The sequence below is a fragment of the Triturus cristatus genome, chromosome 2_1, assembly GCF_964204655.1.
Source record: "Triturus cristatus chromosome 2_1, aTriCri1.1, whole genome shotgun sequence".
NCBI lineage: Eukaryota > Metazoa > Chordata > Amphibia > Caudata > Salamandridae > Triturus > Triturus cristatus.
Genome location: NC_140581.1, coordinates 1,013,174,289 through 1,013,194,294, shown reverse-complemented (window position 1 = coordinate 1,013,194,294; position 20,006 = coordinate 1,013,174,289). Strand labels below are relative to the sequence as shown.

The window sequence follows — 20,006 nt, the reverse complement described above, 5'->3', positions numbered from 1 at the left end:
AAGGGCAGGTCAAAGATTTTTAGGAACACCAGGGAGGACTTGAGTCACCAAGTCCCAAAGGGTTTAGGAATAGCGTCCCATGAGAACTGGCGTTTACAGATTGGAGAGCTAGGCTGGTAGAAAAGAGAGAGAGAAAAAACTCTTCCCAAGTGTTTCCCCCCCCGATTAGACTCCCTATTAGTGGGAAATGTAGGAAAAGCTTTGAGGTTAGACCCGCATGCGAATGCTTGCACCATAAATATTTCGGGGAGAGGAAAGCAGGATCACCCGGCGCAGAATGATGGTGTCTTGCAATTGGTCTGTTAATTGGAGGGCCAGAGCTGTGTTTGGCCTAAGCCCCCCAGAAGGATCTCCGTCAGCGCCTCTATAAACAGTAAAAGGGACTCAGAAGAGTTCTGCCTCCGCTGGAGAAAGTCTGTCAATACGCTAGTGTTGACCTCCAAGGTGGGAAACTGGAGGTCAAGGAATTTGCTGCCCAACGCATTACCATGGTGTGGGAAGCGGACTCCTCTGTGGCCAGTCCAGGGTATGGGGGGGGATGATAGGGGAGAAGTTCCGTTTTAGTGGAGGCCTTCTGCAAGTCACCATATCAACCGTTGTCTTGATAGGGCTGAATAAACTCATTCCCTGCATCATAATCCTTGTCCAAGTCAGTGCAGGGAGTGGCTCCTCAACTGTCGTCAGGTGCAGCTTCCGTCCAGATTGGACCAACACAGAGTCGGACAGAACCTCATCCGGTATCTATGGAATTGATGCCAGTGTTGAAATCCAGGGACTGGAGTGGACCGTGGCACTGGAGGCAGGGTCCAGACTGGATACAGAAGTGTTGACACAGACTTGTAGGGTCCAACTGGAACAGTGGACAAACCCGCCGGAGGCTCTCCGGATCGAAAGCCTCTCAGCTACTTGGGTGCACTAGATGGAGTTGGTAAGGATCCGGAGAATCAGAGCATGGTTGCGTGGAACTCTTCAATCTGCGGTGGAGTGGAAGACAGCCCCGGAAACGGGATCAGCTGCAATGGGCAGGGGACTACAGGAGAGACCTCTGGAGCAGCTACAGTGACTCTTTGAGCGGGACCGGAGCTTTGGACATGGACTAGGACTTCTCGGCGAGGAGCCTTCTTATGCTGGTGATTTTAAGTTTCACTGTGCGGTCCCAGATAGCCTTCGGGTTATTCGATGTGCAGGCACACCTGATGGGTAACTGTCACAGGTATTTCTTTGTGACAGTCCTTACAGGACTTCAAACCTTTAGAGGATGAAACCCATTGAACACTGAAGAAGTTTGAGGTAAGTGTCTCCAACAGATATGAGAGAGAGCTAAGGATCAGCGTCTAGTGGCATGGAATGAAAGGAACTGATGTCAATGCACAGAAGTGTCACATATTTAGGCTCCGCACATCAATTCCAGAGTGGAACATGCTTAGTGCAGAGCTGCACTGCACGACATCCCTGCACATAAAGGTACTGCTGAAAAGTTCCCGCAGCCAGCCTGAATCTTGGTGAATACTCTTAAGGTGGGGAGTCTACATAGAGAAGTCTCCATCAAAAATACATGTCCATACATTCACTGGATAACTTCAAGGATGCCAAGCCTATCATTTCCAGTGGCAAATTGTAAAGATGTAAGACCTAGTTTACTTCCTGCTGTGAGAAAGAGAAATATAGAAAAATACTGAGAGAGAGACAAGGGACAAAGAGAGAAAGCAATAAGACAAGCAGATTTAATACCAGCTCCAGAGTGCTCACACAGTAACTGAGCGAGAGCACAGGCTTTTCTTTCAGCAATGAAACAAACATGAACTTGATTGGAGACATGACTAGTTCACAGGTTCACAGAAGCATTTAAAAAAAGCTCCTAGCCATAAGCCTTACCCATAAAAAGAAAAAACTAGTGGTGGTTAAGCCATGTGCTAGGGTTTTCTGTGCAAAGATTACTGCAACAGGTTTTTACTGGGTGGGCAGCCCAGGCATACAGGTAAAGGGCGTGGAGGTTAAGGATATCTTCCTGTGGAGTCTTCCATGATTTATTGATTGTCTCCCTTACTAACCTTAAATCACCCAACGCTTGACACTAACCTCAAAGTTACGTGCACCTTCCTTCCAAAGGGATAACATGCATTGTCTCGATCATTAGTCCTCTGGGTACTGTAACCCAAGGGTCACCTATAGCTATCCCTCAATAGACCGATTTATGCAGACCCCACAACTGGGGTTGGCGTGGTCATCATTGAACTCACTAGCGGAAGCTACCAGCCCACAAATGTCAAGTGTCATTACTTATTTTAGGGATATGATTTCACCCATTTTCTGTGGATCCCCTACACCCTTAACTGGGGAGTGACTGGATTATCCAAGCGTTGTAACATTTCACTTCTAGGTGGACCCAATAGACCCACCTCTGAGGTCTGTGGCTCATATTCAGTTCAATGTAAGGCTAAGTGATAGAATGCACACCATCTTTTATTTCTTCAGTTGCACCATCTTTGCTTCTAGGTGGAGCCCACAAATTTCCAAGTGCAATCATTAATCCATAGAATTACTTCTGTAGCTTTCCTATGTTACATTATCTTCATCCCTGGATGGACCCTAAAGTACCACTATAGTGGAGTAATCGAGTGGTCTGAAGTTGCGCAATTTCCTCTTCTGAGTAGACACCATAGACCCTCTACAATGGTATCATGGGGGTCACATGCTATAAAGCACGGACTTTAAATAAAAACACAATAATAATGATGATTAAAGCCAAAATTAAAATCGAGGGTGCAGGAATCATGTAACATCTCCAGATCCACAGACAAGAGTGTGGACTAGGGTTGAAGCTGAACATGCTCCTAGATTCACAAATTGCTTTATATATGCCCTCAGAAAGTTCCTTTCCTTCACACAGGAGTGAGTTAGGGTGAGAACGGTAATGAGAGCAGTAGATGTTAAATCTTTTGATGCTACGAGACAAAAATTTGAAAAATACTCAAACAATGGCTATCTGCCCATAAGAAATAAAAAGATTAATGCAACATCATTTATCTACCTGTGTAAAGTCTGGGTCTTGGTTTGAATTGCTGAAATCTCTAAACATGCCAACAGCTTCAAGATACTTTTGAATGTATTTCACTTTGTCTTCATCACGACCTAAGGAGAAAGTCAGATTCAAACTTTGAAAACAAATTGTTTAGTGTAACCGAAAAAGCAGTTGGATGTAAATAAAAAGCATCCTTCAAAAATAAACCCTGTAAGAATATAGGTAGTGCAATACAAGTTAAACTTGAACACAGGTCTATATTTCTGATAACTTTAATTTCCATAACTATGAATTTGCTTTCAAACTTATAACCAGGGAACATTTCAATTTACTTAAAAGTAGAACATCCTATCGCAGAGCTAGCTATTAGAAACCCAATTTATTTTTCTTCATCCATGAGATAGCCCAATGAAATTAAGAATTCTGACAAATCATCATAGATTTTAGACAGTTGGTTTTAGTACTTTACACTCAAGAAAACAAGCTTTATTCCACAGCTTTATGAGGTGAGGCAAAGTAGGCTGTATTAAGTGGGGCAACATAAGGTTTCTAGATTGTGGGCCTCATGCACAAAAATTCCATTTAAGGATAGGTAAATTTGGACAAATAATGATTAGCAGTTTGTTATTTCTTTAATGGAATATACAAAATGGATTTGTTAGATATGGTCGCAATTTGCGCACCAACTTCTAACAATTCCATTGGTATTTTGAGACCAGACCTATGTATTATAGGTTGGTTCTCAGAGAACCAAACCGTAGTGTGTCAAGGTTCGACCTACCTCAGTAATATGCATGAGATAGGTTGTACATTGAGACCCACTACGACTGGCTGCAATGACTAACATGGTGGCCTACTGGGGTCAGCAGAGCACCATTGCCTGTGGTTGCTTTAAATAAAGCATTCTTTTTTTTTTTAAATGCAGTCCATTTTCCTTTAAGGAAGACTAGATGCGTAACAAAAACAACAAAAAGTACAAACACATTTTTTATGACCAGGCAGTGGTCTCGGACTACTGCCTGCTCATAAAAAAACGTTTTTGTGAAAATTCACAAAAGGGAGTTGATAAAATAATATTTTGTGCTTGGATTTTGGTCGCAAAACATTATTACGTCTCTGAAGGAATCAGCATTTGGAAGGGATGCCCTTAACACACCCCTTCGAAATACCGATTCGGTATCTGTCCCAAAAACAATTTTTAAATATTCGGTAACAGATTACTAAATCGCTAAATAAGTTTGGCGAACAAAAAATGCCATTTTATGGTCAGAAAGCTCTGATTTTACGAATCAGAGCCTTACAGACTCTAAAAATGGTATGATAAATGAGGGCCTATATGGTTAATTATTGTGAGCACCAAATCTGCGTGATCTGGCTGTAATTAGCAAAAGATTGTGAAACAGATTTGCCATGTGCAGCAGGATAATTGTAACTTTGCAATTTGTAACAATCTGACAATTGATTGGCAGAGGTAGGTACCACTGTCCAAATAGGGACCCTTGCTTCTAGTCAGGGTAAGGGGGATACACTCTTTAGATAACCCCTGCTCACCCCCTTGGTTGCTTGGCAGGAGCAGACAGGCTTATCAAAGGCAATGTGCAAAGTATTTGTATCAACACTCACAGTAACACAGTGAAAACATCACAAATGGACTCCACATCAGTTTAGAAAAATAGAAGTATTTAATCTAAGCTAAGCAAGACCAAAATGACAAAAATCGAACATACACAGTTTAAGAATATGATTTTCAATGAGTTCTAGGGTTTGCGTCAAAATAATCCACAGTTGCGTCAATTTTAGCCCAAAGTACCTGGTGATGCGACGAAAGTTCCAAGCGGCAACTGAAGCGTCGAAAAACAAGCGATGCGTCACTCCTGAGACCCTGGGGAGGCGATGAGACAGCCCCGGTGCACGCAGCGGACGTGTTGCGACGAATCCGGTCTGTATGGGGAGGGAGGCGATACCTTGTGTGGATTCCGGCGCGCAGGTTTCCCCGGTCGGATGCGCCTCGCTCAGGCACGATGCGACGATCTTCGGGGCGGCAACGATCTCCAGTGGGGCGACGATGCGCGGCGCAGAGTTGATTTTCTTGTCTCGCGGCCCCTCGATGCTTTGGCTCTGCGACGATGTTCGCAGCGACATGATGCGGTCCGCAAGTGAGTGGTGCTACTATCACACCCAGCGACGACAGGCCCTGCGACGATACTCGCAGCAACAGGAATCTTCCCGCACCGGGGCGATGCGCTCCGCAAGCGAACAATGCGTCGGTTCTTGCAGCGGTAACAGGCGCTGCGACGATCTTCGCGGCAACTGGTATTGTCTCGCACGGTCAACGATGGATGCACTCCGCAAGCGAGCAATGCGCGAAAATTGCAGATCTTGTCCAGCTCCCCAAACAGCAGGCACAACTTTCAGAGGCCCCACAATTGGATCAAGCACTCTAGGAAGGGCAGAACTCACTCAGCAGAGGTCAGGAGGGAAGCTGGGGGTGAAGTCCTTTTGTTCCTGGGAGTTCTTAACAAGAGGCCAGCTCTCCTCAGGCCCTTGGAGATCTCTTCAAGCAAGGGGACAGAGCCAACAGCAAAGTCCTTCCCCTCTCCTTGGTAGCAAAGCAACTGCAGGTCAGCCCACAAACACACAGCAGGACAGTCCTTCCTCTTCAGTCTTCCAGCTTTCTCCTTGGCAGAGGTTCCTTCTTGATTCCAGGATGATCTAATTTTCTGAAGTCTGGGTAGCCCTTTTTATACCAATATTCCCTTTGTTCTCGGAGGGCAAAGAGACCTTGGCCTAGTCAGAACCAGTTCTGGTCAGTCCTGGAGCACTTTGTTTACTTGACTTCTTCTTTCCTTTGAGAGAGAGGGGCAGGGTCGTCAGCCACCCAGCAGGAGGTGGAGCCAGCATTGTGGAAGGCAGGCACAGCCCTATTCAGGCTCAGGTGCTATCCCCTCCCACCACTCAAGATGCAGATGGAGCCATTCAGCCTAGGGCTGACTCACACAACCTCTGGGAGCCACCCAGCCCCTGTCACTCACAAACCAGACAGTGAATTCACAAACAGGCCAAGGCACACAGAAAGCTCAGACAAGAAAACAGACACTTTCTAAAACTGTTGTTTTCAAACACAGGATTTAAAAAACATCCTTCCTAAAAGATGCGTTATTAAATTCGGAGTTCAGGGATACCAGACTTTAATTTTCTATCTTGCTCCTATGAGAAGATATGCAGATAAACCTTATACACAGCATTCCCCATTATAGCCTATGGGCAAGATAGCCTTTCAATAGTGAAAAATGAAAATGGCTGTAATTCACTACCAGGGCATATGACCCACACTAGTACATGCTCTACCTTTCACATACACTGCACCCTGCCCAGGGGGTACCTAGGGCCTTCCGTAGGGGTGTCCAATGTGTATAGAAAGGGAAGGGTTAGGCCTGGCCAGTGGGGACACTGGTCAGGACAGCATGGCAGTTAGCAACTGCACCCAGGCACCGCAGTGGCAGGCCTGAGACACCATTTTAGGGCTACTCATGTGGGTGGCACAATTAGTGCTGCAGGCCCACTAATAGCATTTGAATCACCAGCCCTGGCACACTTGGTGCACTTTACTAGGGACTTCCTGGTAATGCAAATATGCCAATCATGGATAACCAATTACAGAAACAATTTACCTAGGGAGCACTTGCACTTTGACACTGATCAGCAGTGGCAAAGTGGCCAAAGCATCTAAACCCTAAACCAGCAAAAAGGAAATCCAGCACATCGTCAAAAATACAGTAGGTAGAAACAAAAAGTCAGGGGAAACCACGCCAAAGATGCCAGGTCTAACAATTTATCTGTGTGATTCCTCTTGGAAAAGTAAGGCTTGTAAAACTCTGATGTTTGCCTTCAGAGGTAAAGCCAAAATCCCCAAATTCCACTCCAACTTCTGCCATGTAACAGGAACTCTAAACTGTGTGCTGTAAAGCCAAGAGTCTCAAAATGTTGATGAAGGGAAAGTTACTCAGCTGCAACAATATTTCTCTAGCTATGGTAGCCCCCCCGAAGTTCATAACATTTGGACTCCTATTTAGCAGTTAGCAAGGATGTAGAAAATACATTAAATGGTAATTGTTAGCATCACTGTAAGCCAGTAAGATTTATTCTTCTTTCATTTAGTTTTTGAACTTTTCAATAAAAAAACGGAAAAAAAAACCACAATACACAACGTTCAACAGCATGGTCCCCAGAGAAAGGATATATTGTACCAGTTTCTTTTTAAAGCGATCGGTACTCCTGTTGGTTCCTTTTTTCAGCTTTTAATATGCAGTCAAGCTCCAATCAGAGGAGGATTGATTAGGAATTGAGAGAAGAAACACACACTGTAAAACATGGTTACAAGCAATTAAATTACATCTACTGCAAGGTACACTCCCCGGTTTCACAAACTTTAGAATACATCCCAAGTACCTCCATTTTTAGAGCGATAGCTTTCGCACTTGAGAACCAGTAATCGCGCACTACTACAAAAACAGTCATTATTGCCCCCTCTATTAGGAGGCAAATAAACATTTTTTTAAATCCAGCTCTGTTTGAAGAAATCCCTTAAGAGGTCAGGTTTGTCAGCACAAAGTTATACATTCAACAATTTAGAGAGTTCATGGACTGCTTTATCCAAGCTAGCTTGTGCATAGGGTATATTTAATAGGTCTTACTCTCGGAAGTTCTTTTGTTCTCTCAAGTAAGACCAGAAGGCTTTTTAGGTCCAAAAAATGTAGCACTTATTCCACCAAAGAAGTTTTATTTTGAAAAAACATGTGGCACTCAACCACTTCAGGTAAGAAAAAAGGAAACTTTGTAAGCACAGGAGCAATGTTTCATTCAGTGCAACCAGGGGCACAATGAGCTTGCGCACCTGTTTTTTGCGGCCTCAGGGCATTGAAGTATAACTGAAGGGGTTGCAGATGCTTGTGCAGTCCCTTCTTTAAAACAGATAGAAACATACCCACCAAAATAGCACTAACGGAAACTTGGTTAACGGAAGCCTCCAGCCCCACTAGTGCCAGTGCGATCCCCCCTGGTTATCAGATCCTGAGGGCAGGGGTGGGGTGTGGCCTTAATCTTTAGGAGTTTTCATTTGCCCGATTGTGGAGTTAGAGGGGACTGAGAGCCTTGGCTTTCTTTTAACAGTTTCCGCCCACCCATCTATTGCAGGGGTAGTAATCTACCGACCGACGGGGTCCGCGGGAAAGTTCCTGGAGGATATTAGCCAGGCTATCTTCCCTATTGCCGCCAAATATAATCATTGTCTGGTTCTCGGGGATTTCAACATTCATATGGATAACCCTACGGTGAAAGAGTCCATGGGGATGCGTGAATCTCTTGACATACTCAACCTGACTCCTTATGTTTGCCTCCCTACCCATGAAAAGGGTCATACTCTGGACCAGATCTTCTCATCGAAGCAGATTGAAATGGATGCGTCTCTCCCTATAGCATGGTCAGACCATTTTCTGCTAGGTTTTAGAGTCCGCTGGGAGTTAGGCAGTTCCCTACCACATGGTAAACCCCGGACTAGCAGTTTTAGGCCTTTTCATCGGCTTACCCGAGAGGCATTGCATAGCGCTCTTGGCTCTCATCCTATCCCCCATAGTGGAAACCGAGAGTGATTTCCTCCCCCTTGAGAATTGGCTTCATGTACGTTCCTTAGAGCCTGCCCCTCCTATCACCCCGGTAGCCAAAACCAAAAGAGCCTCAGCCCCTTGGTTCACCAATGCGCTCAGGAAGAGCAAAAGTGTGTGCAAACGCCTTGAAAGAGTGGCGGACTAACTATAACCCCACGAAAAAAATTACTTTCAAACAGGCCCTGAAAGACCACTATAAAAAGGTCCGTGAAGAAAAGAAACTTTTCTTTACAACCAAAATAGAACAGGCGGGTAATAAAAGCAGAGAACATTTTAACATTGTGAAGTAATGAAGATGCAGGAAACAGATGACAGGAACAAGGTAGGCTTTGTAGGTTCTTTATTGTAGGATGTACACAAGAGACCCCATCCTTCAACATCCAAGAGTAACTGCCACAGCGTTCAAGAAGTAACATTCTGCCTCAAGAACATTCCACATTAGAATATGCCAACACAGTATGACATAGACAAGTGACCTAAGCCCACTCTAGAACATTACATCATCTCCCTCTTACAACCTAGAACACTACATAAAACACTACATCACCTCCCTTTTTCCCAAAACACCAAACCCAAAGAACAAAAATAAAAAAAACAAAAAGCTAAAAACAGCACTGTGACTAACAATAAGCCTCAATCTTGAAATCTTCGAGGAATTCTCCTCAACCTGATAGGTCTCGACGATTCAGGTTGAGAAGAAATGGAGGGAACAGGTACAACTTGAGACCCATCTCCCTCTACACATTTGGGAGGACATTTTGCAACCCTGTTAAGATTCCACACTCTATGATCCTGAGTTCTGACAGCATTACCTAGAAGTTTTATCACTTTTATTGGTTGACCAAATTTAGACTTCCCGAACCTCCTCTCAGGTAGCTTTACCCTGACCCAATCACCCACCTGAATAACCGTTCTCTTAACACTCTTCTTGTTGTCATACAACTCCTTTCTCTTAACCATTTTATCCATTTCACGATCCCTCCAACCTTCAGTTTTGTCAATAGGACCACCCAGTTCCAACCTTCTTGAAGTAACCCAAAGAGGATTCACCTGCGTGCTGGGGACCCTTCCTCTAAACAGAGTAAAAGGGGAAACACCAGTAGAGGAATGGGGTGTGACTCTATACTCATAAACCTTTTTAACAACAGCTTCCTCCCAGTCATACTCAGACACTAATGCCAGCTGCATAGTTTCCTTGAGCACCCTCACAAACCTCTCAACCACACCATTGCATTCAGGGTGATACAATGCAGCCCTTTTATGCAAAATCCCTCTTTCACGGAAAAATTCCTCCACCACACCAGACACAAACTGCACTCCATTGTCTGTCAGTACAGATGCTGGCAACCCTTCACCAGCAAAAAGACCATCAAGAAAATTGATGACAGCAGCAGAATCAACACTGTTCACAATTTTGATGACTGGCCACCTGGAAAACATGTCCACACAGACCAAAACATACTGATCTCGAGACTTCACCCTTACCGGTCCGAGAATGTCTACAGCAATATCAGACCAGGGACCATCTGCTTGCTTTCTGATAACCAAGGGTTGAGTCCTACATTTGAGAACCTTGTCACTACCCGCACACTGAGGACACGAGCGCACCAATCTTTCAATCATAGTGTCCATTGCAGGCCACCAATAACCTTCCCTCAGTCTTTCTTTCGTCTTTGCAATGCCCATGTGACTGGAATGAGCATTCTCAACCAATTTTTGGCGTACAGCAGTAGGAACCACCAGTCTACTTCCTCTAAAGAGGAGCCCATTAGAAAACGACAACTCGTCTCTGACATTCCAAAAACCCTTAATCTCCTCATCACACACATGCTTCTCACACCACCCATCACGAACAAAACAAAAAACACGCTGAAGGACAGCATCATCCCTCAACACAGCATTCCATTCATCTTCAGTGACCACCCCCTGGGTGACCAGACACACACTCCATTCACCACCAGAAGCTTCACCCAAAAAATAATCCTCCTCATCATCACCTTCATCTGAAATAGTGGACCCACCAAGTCTTGACAAACAGTCAGCAAGAATATTGTTAGCACCAGGCAAGTACTGGACAACAAATTCAAATTCTTGCAATGCAACGACCCATCTCCTTATCCTATGTGACACACGGTCAATCCCTTTTTTCCCGAAAACTTCCTTCAACGGTTTGTGGTCTGAGACTACAACAAACCCTTTACCCCACAAAAATTTTCGCAGTTTACGAATCGCCCAGTACACAGCTAGAGCCTCTTTCTCAACGACCGAGTAATTGCACTCAGCCCCTCTGAGAGGCCTTGATATAAACAGAATGGTATTGTCCCCTGCATCACCGGACTGTAGTAACACAGCACCCAGTCCTTTGGAGCTGGCATCAGTCATAACATATGAATTCTTATTTGGATCAAAACTTGAAAGATTAGGAGCTTTTTTTAGATGATCCTTAATCAAATCAAACTCAGAGCTACAAGATTCATCCCACTTGAATTCACAACCTTTCTTTAATAAGGCCCTGATCTTTTCTGTATTTTGAGCAAACCCAGGAACAAACTTATTATAGAACTCTGCCATCCCTAAAAACTTTGTGAGTTCGTCTCTACTTGCAGGATAATTCAACTTACAAATGGCCTCTACCAAAGACGGTTTTGGCTTAATTCCTGAGCCAGAAATCATATGGCCCAGGTACTCAATCTGCTTCACATCAAATTTGCACTTGTCCAACCTGAGAGTGAGACCAGAATCTTCCAACCTTGAGAGAACTTGATTTACCCTTTCATTGTGTTCTCCCAAACTGGACCCGTACACAAGGATGTCATCCTGATAGACTTTGACCCCAGTAACACCCCGTAAAGCATTTTCCATCACCCTTTGAAATACCGATGCAGCTGATATTAAGCCAAAGGGCATTCTAAGAAATTTGAAAGTGCCAAAAGGCGTGATGAAAGCAGTCAAATCTTGGCACGAGGGATGGAGTCTGACCTGATGGTAGGCAGAAGATAAATCTAGTGTAGAAAAGTGTGTGGCTTCACCTAACGATGACAACATTTCGGTGATGTTTGGAAGAGGGTAATGATCTACAACTACCGCCTTATTCAGTTCTCTCAAATCAATACATAACCTGGCCTCTCCGTTGGCCTTTTGGGCCATAACTACCGGAGAAACCCACTCTGTGGCTTCAATTTCTTGAATGACCTCACTATCCAACAATTTTTTTAATTCCTCTTTCATTTTATCTCTTACCAATAAAGGAACATTCCTGACCTTGGCCACCACGGGAATAGAATCTTTTTTGAGTTTAATCAGGTGCACATACTTTCTAAGACAGCCTAGTTTCTTTTCGAACACTTTAGGGAACTTATTTATCCAAACACTGTTATCAGAGATGGAAGCAACAGTGGAAAGATCCCTCAAACACACTGAAGGAGATTCATTGGGATCTAAATAAACCCCAAGATCACGTTGGTGTGACCAACTGATTAACGAGTCCCCTTTCATTGAGACATAAATCTTCCCAGCCGTGATCCTCCCTTTGTAATCTATAGTACCCATAAAATATCCCAACAGGCTTATGACCTGACCACCATAACCTCTAGGAATAATATCAGGCTTAAAAAGCTTCACTTTGTTGATTAGGTATTTTACATAGAAAATTTTTGGAACCAAAGTGATCTTGGCCCCGGAATCAAACAACATATCCACCTGATTGTCATTCACCAAAACCTACTCTACAGGACCATCTGCTTGCTGACTGTAAATTTGTGAAACAATAAGATCGCCCTCATCTTGCTCATAGATGTCTACCTCATTCACCTTTTTTGTATTCTTGCTAGCCCTACAACACTTAGAAAAATGTCCTTTTCTTTTACAAATAGAACATGTAGCTTTCCAGCCCGGACAGTCTTTAAAGTTAGCCACATGACCTGCATTACCACACCTAAAGCACTTTACAGAGAATTTTGGATTCCAGTACTGACGTAAGGTCTTAGAGGAACTTTGTCCAGATTGAACCGAAGACTTTACCAAACTATCAGAATTCACATTAGGTTTTATGTTGATCTCTTTGACATCCGTGTCAGCACTTTTTTCAGAGACCGACCCCTTTTTTATGGCTTCAGAACAAGCCTTAGAGTGTTCATGCATCTTTAAAGTAGTGATAACATCTTCCAGCGGTGGATTGTCTTTCTGCCAAAGTGCATCTTTCGCCTTCTCAATCGAGGACCCCAACATGAGTTGGTCTCTAAGTCTTTCCTCCAAGCTACCAGCAAACGAGCAAGTGGAAGCTAGTTTGCGCAACGATGTAACATATTGTTCCACAGTCTCATCATGTCTTTGAACCCTCTTACCAAAATGATATCTTTCTAAAACCATGCTCATTTTTGGTAAATAATGCAAATCCATCTTCTTAATACAGATTTCGTACTCATTGAGGGAGTCTCCATCCGGTAAATCTGGGAGATGTTCAAAGACTTCCTGGCCCTCTGAGCCAAGGCAATGTAAGAACAGAGCAGATTTTCTTTCTGCACTCAGAGACGTACCACACACCCTGGCGTAATTGGCAAAAACCTTTTTCCATTTTATCCATGGAATAGTGGGATCACCAGGAGCGGACAGAAAGAAAGGCGGAGCAGTGACATTCTGCATAACCGCAAAGAGAAGAAGTGAACAGCAAGAGAGAAAAAAAAAACAAAAGATGGGATGTAAAATATGTGAGCAGGCTACAGAACCTCTTCTTTTATCTAAAATAAACAGATGCCTATGTCTGCATTACTTAAGGTACCTACGCATATTTTAAACAATGAGACATGCACATCAACACCTTGTAACCCCTAAACGATCTGCAAATGAGAAGGGCTGAGCAGATCAGCGTAGGGAGAGAAAACGAGGCTATGCAGATCAGCGTTGTCACGAAATATCCAGACAAGTCACTGTAAACCCAAAAACGATCTGCAATGAAAAACCACAAAGCTGTGCAGATCAGCGTTGCCAAAACGTGAAAATCCTAGACAGTACCTTGTTTTCCAGCCCTGGACTTCTGACTACTTGCGTGTGCTCCGTAAGCGGTGTTTCCAAATGCAGGGTGAGTTGCCAGGTGACTCTGCAAAAGACGGAGGAAACAGAGACGTGTACGGAGTGACGTCAAAGCTTCCCCCGTTGCTTGGTGACAGGAAACAATAGCGGTGACTGCAGCGTGTGCGGAGCGACGTCAAAGCTTCCAACGTTGCTTGGAGACAAGAAGCAGCTTGAGCCCAGCGCGAGGTGAGTTGCTAGGCAACGCTGCGAGCGCGCACGGGCTTTCGGAAGTCAAAAACCAAACAATAAAAAAAAACTTTATAGATGCCTGCGAGTGTCCGACCCCTTTCCTAGGATTCAGGAAGAAGCAAACGGCGTAGTGGGCAGCAGGGCCGCTTGATTCAGGCAGAAGCAAACGGCGTAGTGGGCAGCAGGGGCGCAGACGCTCTCCAAAGGCCAGGGAAATCACCGCGGCAGCAATCGTGGTCCCGATAGGATCTCCCACACGCCTCGATGATCGGCAGACAAAGCGACAGTAGAAGAGTGCGCGAATAGAATCCGAGGCAGCCCAAAGCCCATTTAAAGCAGCGAGTTGGGGTCTCTTGACAATCACAATTTCCAGTCGTCGCCAAAATGAAGTAATGAAGATGCAGGAAACAGATGACAGGAACAAGGTAGGCTTTGTAGGTTCTTTATTGTAGGATGTACACAAGAGACCCCATCCTTCAACATCCAAGAGTAACTGCCACAGCGTTCAAGAAGTAACATTCTGCCTCAAGAACATTCCACATTAGAATATGCCAACACAGTATGACATAGACAAGTGACCTAAGCCCACTCTAGAACATTACATCATCTCCCTCTTACAACCTAGAACACTACATAAAACACTACACATTGTTAAGGACTTTGCATCTCCCAAGGCTATCAGCAGTCCTTTTGCCCCTACCAGTGATTGGATTAATCATCTGGCCTGTTTTTTCCATGACAAAATTAAAAATATCCAAGACTCCTTTGAAGCCCAGCCACCTGTACTGGAGGCAGCATGGATCTGTGCCCACCTAAAATTCTTCCGCTTTTTAAGAAACCTGCGGCTGACCCACAGGTTGCCGGTAATTATAGGCCTGTATCATTGCTGCCCTTTTTTTCCAAGGTTTTGGAAAAATATGTTAATAGGGTCATTATGGATTTTGTGGAGGCCAACCATTTTCTGCACCCAAGTCCTTTTTAAGTGACCGCCTACAAACCATCTGGTCCCCTCGTTTTTCGGGCCCCTATTCCTCCTATGAATGTGGGGGTCCCTCAGGGCTCTGAGCCTGACTTTCTTTAATCTGTATATGGACCCTCTTGCGCTCCTCTCTGAGGAACACTGTGCTAAAATAGAGTCGCATGCGGACGACAAACAACTGTTTTCTTGTGAGAGGGGTGCCGTTTTTAACGGCAGTATGATTAACACCTGCCTATCAGAAGTATTTCGGTGGCTCGGGCAAAACCAACTGAAATGTAATCCTGAGAAGTCGGAGATTATTTTTTTCGGCTCCCATCCCTGTGTGGATTGGCATCAATGGTGGCCGCAAGTTATGTCCCCCATGCATCTTCAGTCAGTACCGTGAAAAATCTTGGGGTCAAGTTGGATGCAGCCCTGTCTATGAAGACTCCGATCCAATCTGTGGCCGGAACCTGCTTTGGATTATTTAAAGTGTTAAGGAACTTTCTCCCTCTCCTTCCGGTCTCACAGAGGAGGATGGTAGTCCAGGCCCTGGTGGTATCGAGACTAGACTATGCAAATTCCCTGTATCTGGGTCTTCCAGTCTACTACTCGGCCGCCTACAAGTGGTTCAGAATGCGGCGGCCAGAGACATTTTTTGGGCAGGGTCCTGGACACGAATGACTCCTCTCTTGGTTTCACTGCACTGGCTGCCAGTTTGTAAAAGGATTTAATTTAAAGCGTTAGTCTTGGTTTTTAAGGCCTTCTATAAGATAGGGGCGCCACATCTTGGAGAAAGGCTCCAGCACTATGTTCCACAACGGACCTTGAGGTCCTCCGCGCAGCTGTTGATGTCTACGCCTACGTTTTTGCACTCCCAGGTGGGCGGCAGATCCTTTCAAGTGGTGGCCTCGCGGCTATGGAATAGTCTGCCCCTCTCTCCGAGACTGGTACAGGATCTCCTCTCCTTCAGAAAAACTAAAAACATGGCTTTTTCATCTTTAGCCTGGCATGTCTTAGTTTCTGGGGTTCTATGGTTCTGTGTTACATGGTCTTTTCGCAGCACCAGGACACTCCACGGAGTAGCCGCGCACTTTACAAATACCTACCTAACAGAGGCAAAAAGGAAATCACAAAGAGGTGGTGCACATTCAGTGTGATTCTCAAGGGCACCATCCTGAAAAGGGGCACCACTGAACCCACACACATTTCCATGCAAGAGGAATATTGTCCACCCTACTCTACGCAAGTGCTGGTCAGGTTCCACTTCCAATGTAAAAGACCAATTGGCTGCTTCAAATAGCTGCTTCGCCTGTCACTAACGTGTTGCCCTTAGGGCAGCACATGATATGAAACAGAGCATACCCAGTTAGCGCCTGGCGTACCGCGTTGAAGCTGCACCACGGCACAAACAGGGACAGAAAGGACCAAGTGCAGTACTGCACCCTGCTTGATTCGTGAACTACTGAAAAACCCTATGATCTGACAAAGCCTGTATGTCGCTTACTCTTTTGAGGGAGGTTAGAAAGCCAAGACAAATATTCAGGTATTTAGTCCTAAAAAACCCCATACATTTTAATAACACCCTGCTCAATTCCCATGAGACTGAGTGTACCTATCCATAAAATCATGTATTACTCGAATCTTCAAAAAGTAAAGAGATTTTCAGAATGCTATAACTGGCAATAAGTTAACAGGAATAAAACCATATCGAAGATCAGTGGATCTTATCACCTGTCAGCAATGATTTTTAACACCCTGAACTGTACCATTGACCCTTAAGGTTGGGTAATATAGGGGCTTACTTGGGAGCTGACAATTAAGACCGCTGAGGCTTCAACCAACTGAGTGAGTCAGACTGGAACCTAGAGCTTAACTAGTAGACTAACATGGTCCACAAGATCACCTCTGTGATGCTGGCGCTAAATCGAATACCTTGAATGCTAGCACTTTCTGCTTCCAAGAAATGAACAGACCTATTTATAGCTACTATGCGCAAGGTACCAAATTTTCAAAAACACTACCACCATAGAGTCTCTGCAGCTCCACAATCGAGACAGGGCTTTGTCTTTAATACTCCTGGTTAGTGCTGCGGGTAAGTTGTGGTTCCTGGGTGGTCATGGTTCTTGAGGCGTCCTCCATGCCAATTCTCTAGTCAGCTTGGCCTTAAGCAGGTCTTCGTTGGATCAGGATAGCTTCTTTCCTTACACAGCCAATCCAGTTCCTCTTTTCAAAGGTTACAGCAGCAAGGCTTTCTCTGAGATCCTAAGCTTTCCACTGGCCTGTGCAAGGGAAGAGGAATCTAGCAGAGATTACTGGTAATGCGGTTGCTTTGGGCTGCTGTAGTTACTGGAGTCAGATTTACTAACATTCCAGGCAACGCATCAAGAGAACTTGTTGCGTTGCATGAAGTTCAGAGAGCAAAATGCACCAAATTTACTAAGACATGGCACATCTTTGCTCCCACCTAGCGCTGGCGCACTTTGTTCTGCCTAGCGCCAAGGCAGGCATCCTTGACCCATGGTGCAAGGGTGTCTCACATATGGGCAAGATTCTTTTTGTGCAGGAAAGAATACTTTCTTGCACAAAAACATAATCCTTACAGGTTTATTACTCTCTCATTGAGCTGCAAAATGCAGCACACATGGAAAGAGAAAATAAGGAGGTAGACACAATATTTTGGGATAACCCCAGGTTTACTGCCTTTAGTAAACCTGGGATTGTGTCAAACTCCATGGGAGGATGCACTGGAATGCCCACTCCTAGACATTCCTCATGCTTATTAAGTGCATCGCTCGCCGCGCACTTGATTGCGATCACTTTCACTTTTGCGGCCGCACGTCGCCGGGCATGCACCACTCCCTTTATACTCTCCCTTGTTTTTTTTACTTTCAGCACGCGTACACACAACTCCCGGGCTTGCACCCCCCCTCACTGGATAAACCAAGCTGACCCAAGACTACAAACCCTAGAATACATTTGGCATAGTCAGTCTGGTAACCATACCGGTCTTTGCCTTTAGATGCCATTACTATATCCCATGTATTTTCGATTACCTTGCCTGATTTTGTCCATTATCACTCTTAAGTATTTCCGTATATTTATAAAACTCACGGGAACATTTTTATCTTACTCCTCAGGCTCTCGTACCATTCCACGTTTTATCTCTGGCCCTCTTATTCCATTCCATATACTGGACATCTTTGGAAATCTCTAGCCTGTCTCCGGGTTGCCTTCCTCGAGACGCCCATTTCTTAGTCAGCATCGTGTGACTGAATAAATAAATCTATCACCATATGTGATGAAGGCCGACCGGCCGAAACGCGTCATGACAGGCAGTTGCGAGATTAATAAATTCAATTTCTTTTGCCACCAAGAGGAGTTCGCTTCGTTCCTTTTCGCCATACCAGGAGGTTCAGGAATGCTGGATTGTTTGAGATATATATATATATATATCTACTGGCGGTCGCCAGTAGATAGTTATAGTTAGGACCGTGTTTCCATAGGAAATCTCAAAATTCTATTTTGAAGAAATTTGGCGCCGGTTGACGAATCCTCGCGAAATTTTCAAAACTAATGGGGCGCTCCGCTCAACTCCTACCCTGAAAGTCTCGGGGGGATTCATCAAGCAGGGGCCGAGAAAAAAGGGGGGTCCCAAAACGCGTTTTCCCAATGCATTTTCCCATAGGACCTTTAGTCGAAGGTACAGCCCGAACGGCTGAACAGAATTACTTGAAATTTGGCAAAGAGGTAGTCCTCAGGTCAGGGATGTGCCTTTTGCATATATGGAGTCAATCTGTTCAGTAGTACCTGAGAAAATTGCAGTTAAAGTACATAAATATCTATAGTCGCGCACCGTGCGCTCACGGTGCGTGCTCCCTAACGTGCGCGAGCGTAATTCTGATTGGTGGTTACATGTCAGTCAACGTTCGAATCGGTCGAAATCAGGAAGTGTCGGCCGCCATTTTGTTTGTTTTGAGTGTGAGAGTGAAAAAGCAAGGTGGCGAACGTGAAAATGGGGGCAGGGTAGAGAGTTCCTGACCCCCTAGCCTTTTTAAAAATCGCGGGGTGCGCGCACGGTGAAAGACCATTAAAAAAAAAAATTAATACGTAGTTTATTGTAAAATAAATATATAAAACATATAATAATAAATACATAACTTTGCATTTAAAAAAACGTACAAATTCACTGAAAAAACCATAGGTTTCACACATGTTATAGTTAGGTGGACATTTCACTCGTAAAAAACCAATGAAATTCCCCCGTTATAGTTAGTTCAGCTAAATATAACTCGCGCGACCGCCACTCTATCAAAAGGATGATGTCATCAGTGATGCCACTGACCATGTCATGAGTGATGTAATATGTGACGTCATCAGCAGTGGATTGCGGGCGCGCGAGTTATAGTTGTCTGAACTAACTATAACGGGAGAATTTCATTGGTTTTTTACGAGTGAGTAACCCACCAGGAACAGAAAAGAAGAGCAAGGAGGAAGTTTCTTTAAAGTAGAGTGATTCTCCCTATGCCAATAAGCAGGGAAGGTTTCAGGGAGAGTCCCCTTGGGGAAGAAATGCCTTTAAGGAGACCCATCATTTTAGCAAACTGCATCATTCACACTTACCTTTGGCAATCACACACACAGATTGGCAAGGGTCTCAAAGCCAAAGGGGGCTGAAGTAAACTTTTTTTAGTCACCATGTCACACTGAATGTTATTCACCGTTTAGGCCTGGGGATGTGCACGGAAGAGAATCCAAACCACAAAAACCCAGGTCTATGCACCCATGAAACCAGCAACTAAGGTTCTTCTTTTGTATAATCCATGCACAGATGTCAAGTCAAGGTGGCAGTGGGAAGCATGAAACAAACGAGAAGGAGTTTGGTGACGCACTCCAAAAGATCCTTCAAGTAACGCTAAGTGATTTCAGCTCACCTAACTAAACTGTTTGTGCATGCTCCTCAGTATTTGTGGGCTGCCCAAATCACATAATAAATTAATAAAGTGATTGATCAGGTAAACAGTTACCTGAATTAACTGGGCGCACAGGTGAGTCAATACTTTTAAAATGTTTATACCGTGTATATCACAAAATGAATCAATCA

At 44.5% G+C, this 20,006-nt stretch overlaps 1 protein-coding gene across 4 annotated transcripts in view; it reads right to left on the bottom strand.

The window, feature by feature from the left end:
• The window catches only part of ACO1 (aconitase 1), a 364,042-nt gene that overhangs the window by 234,638 nt on the left and 109,398 nt on the right, over positions 1 to 20,006 (bottom strand). For all 4 annotated transcript variants that reach the window (XM_085634885.1, XM_085634871.1, XM_085634895.1 and 1 more), the window contains exon 9: positions 3,032 to 3,132. In XM_085634885.1, the coding sequence (XP_085491011.1) occupies positions 3,032 to 3,132 (101 nt within the window). The remainder of the gene's footprint in view (positions 1 to 3,031; positions 3,133 to 20,006) is intronic.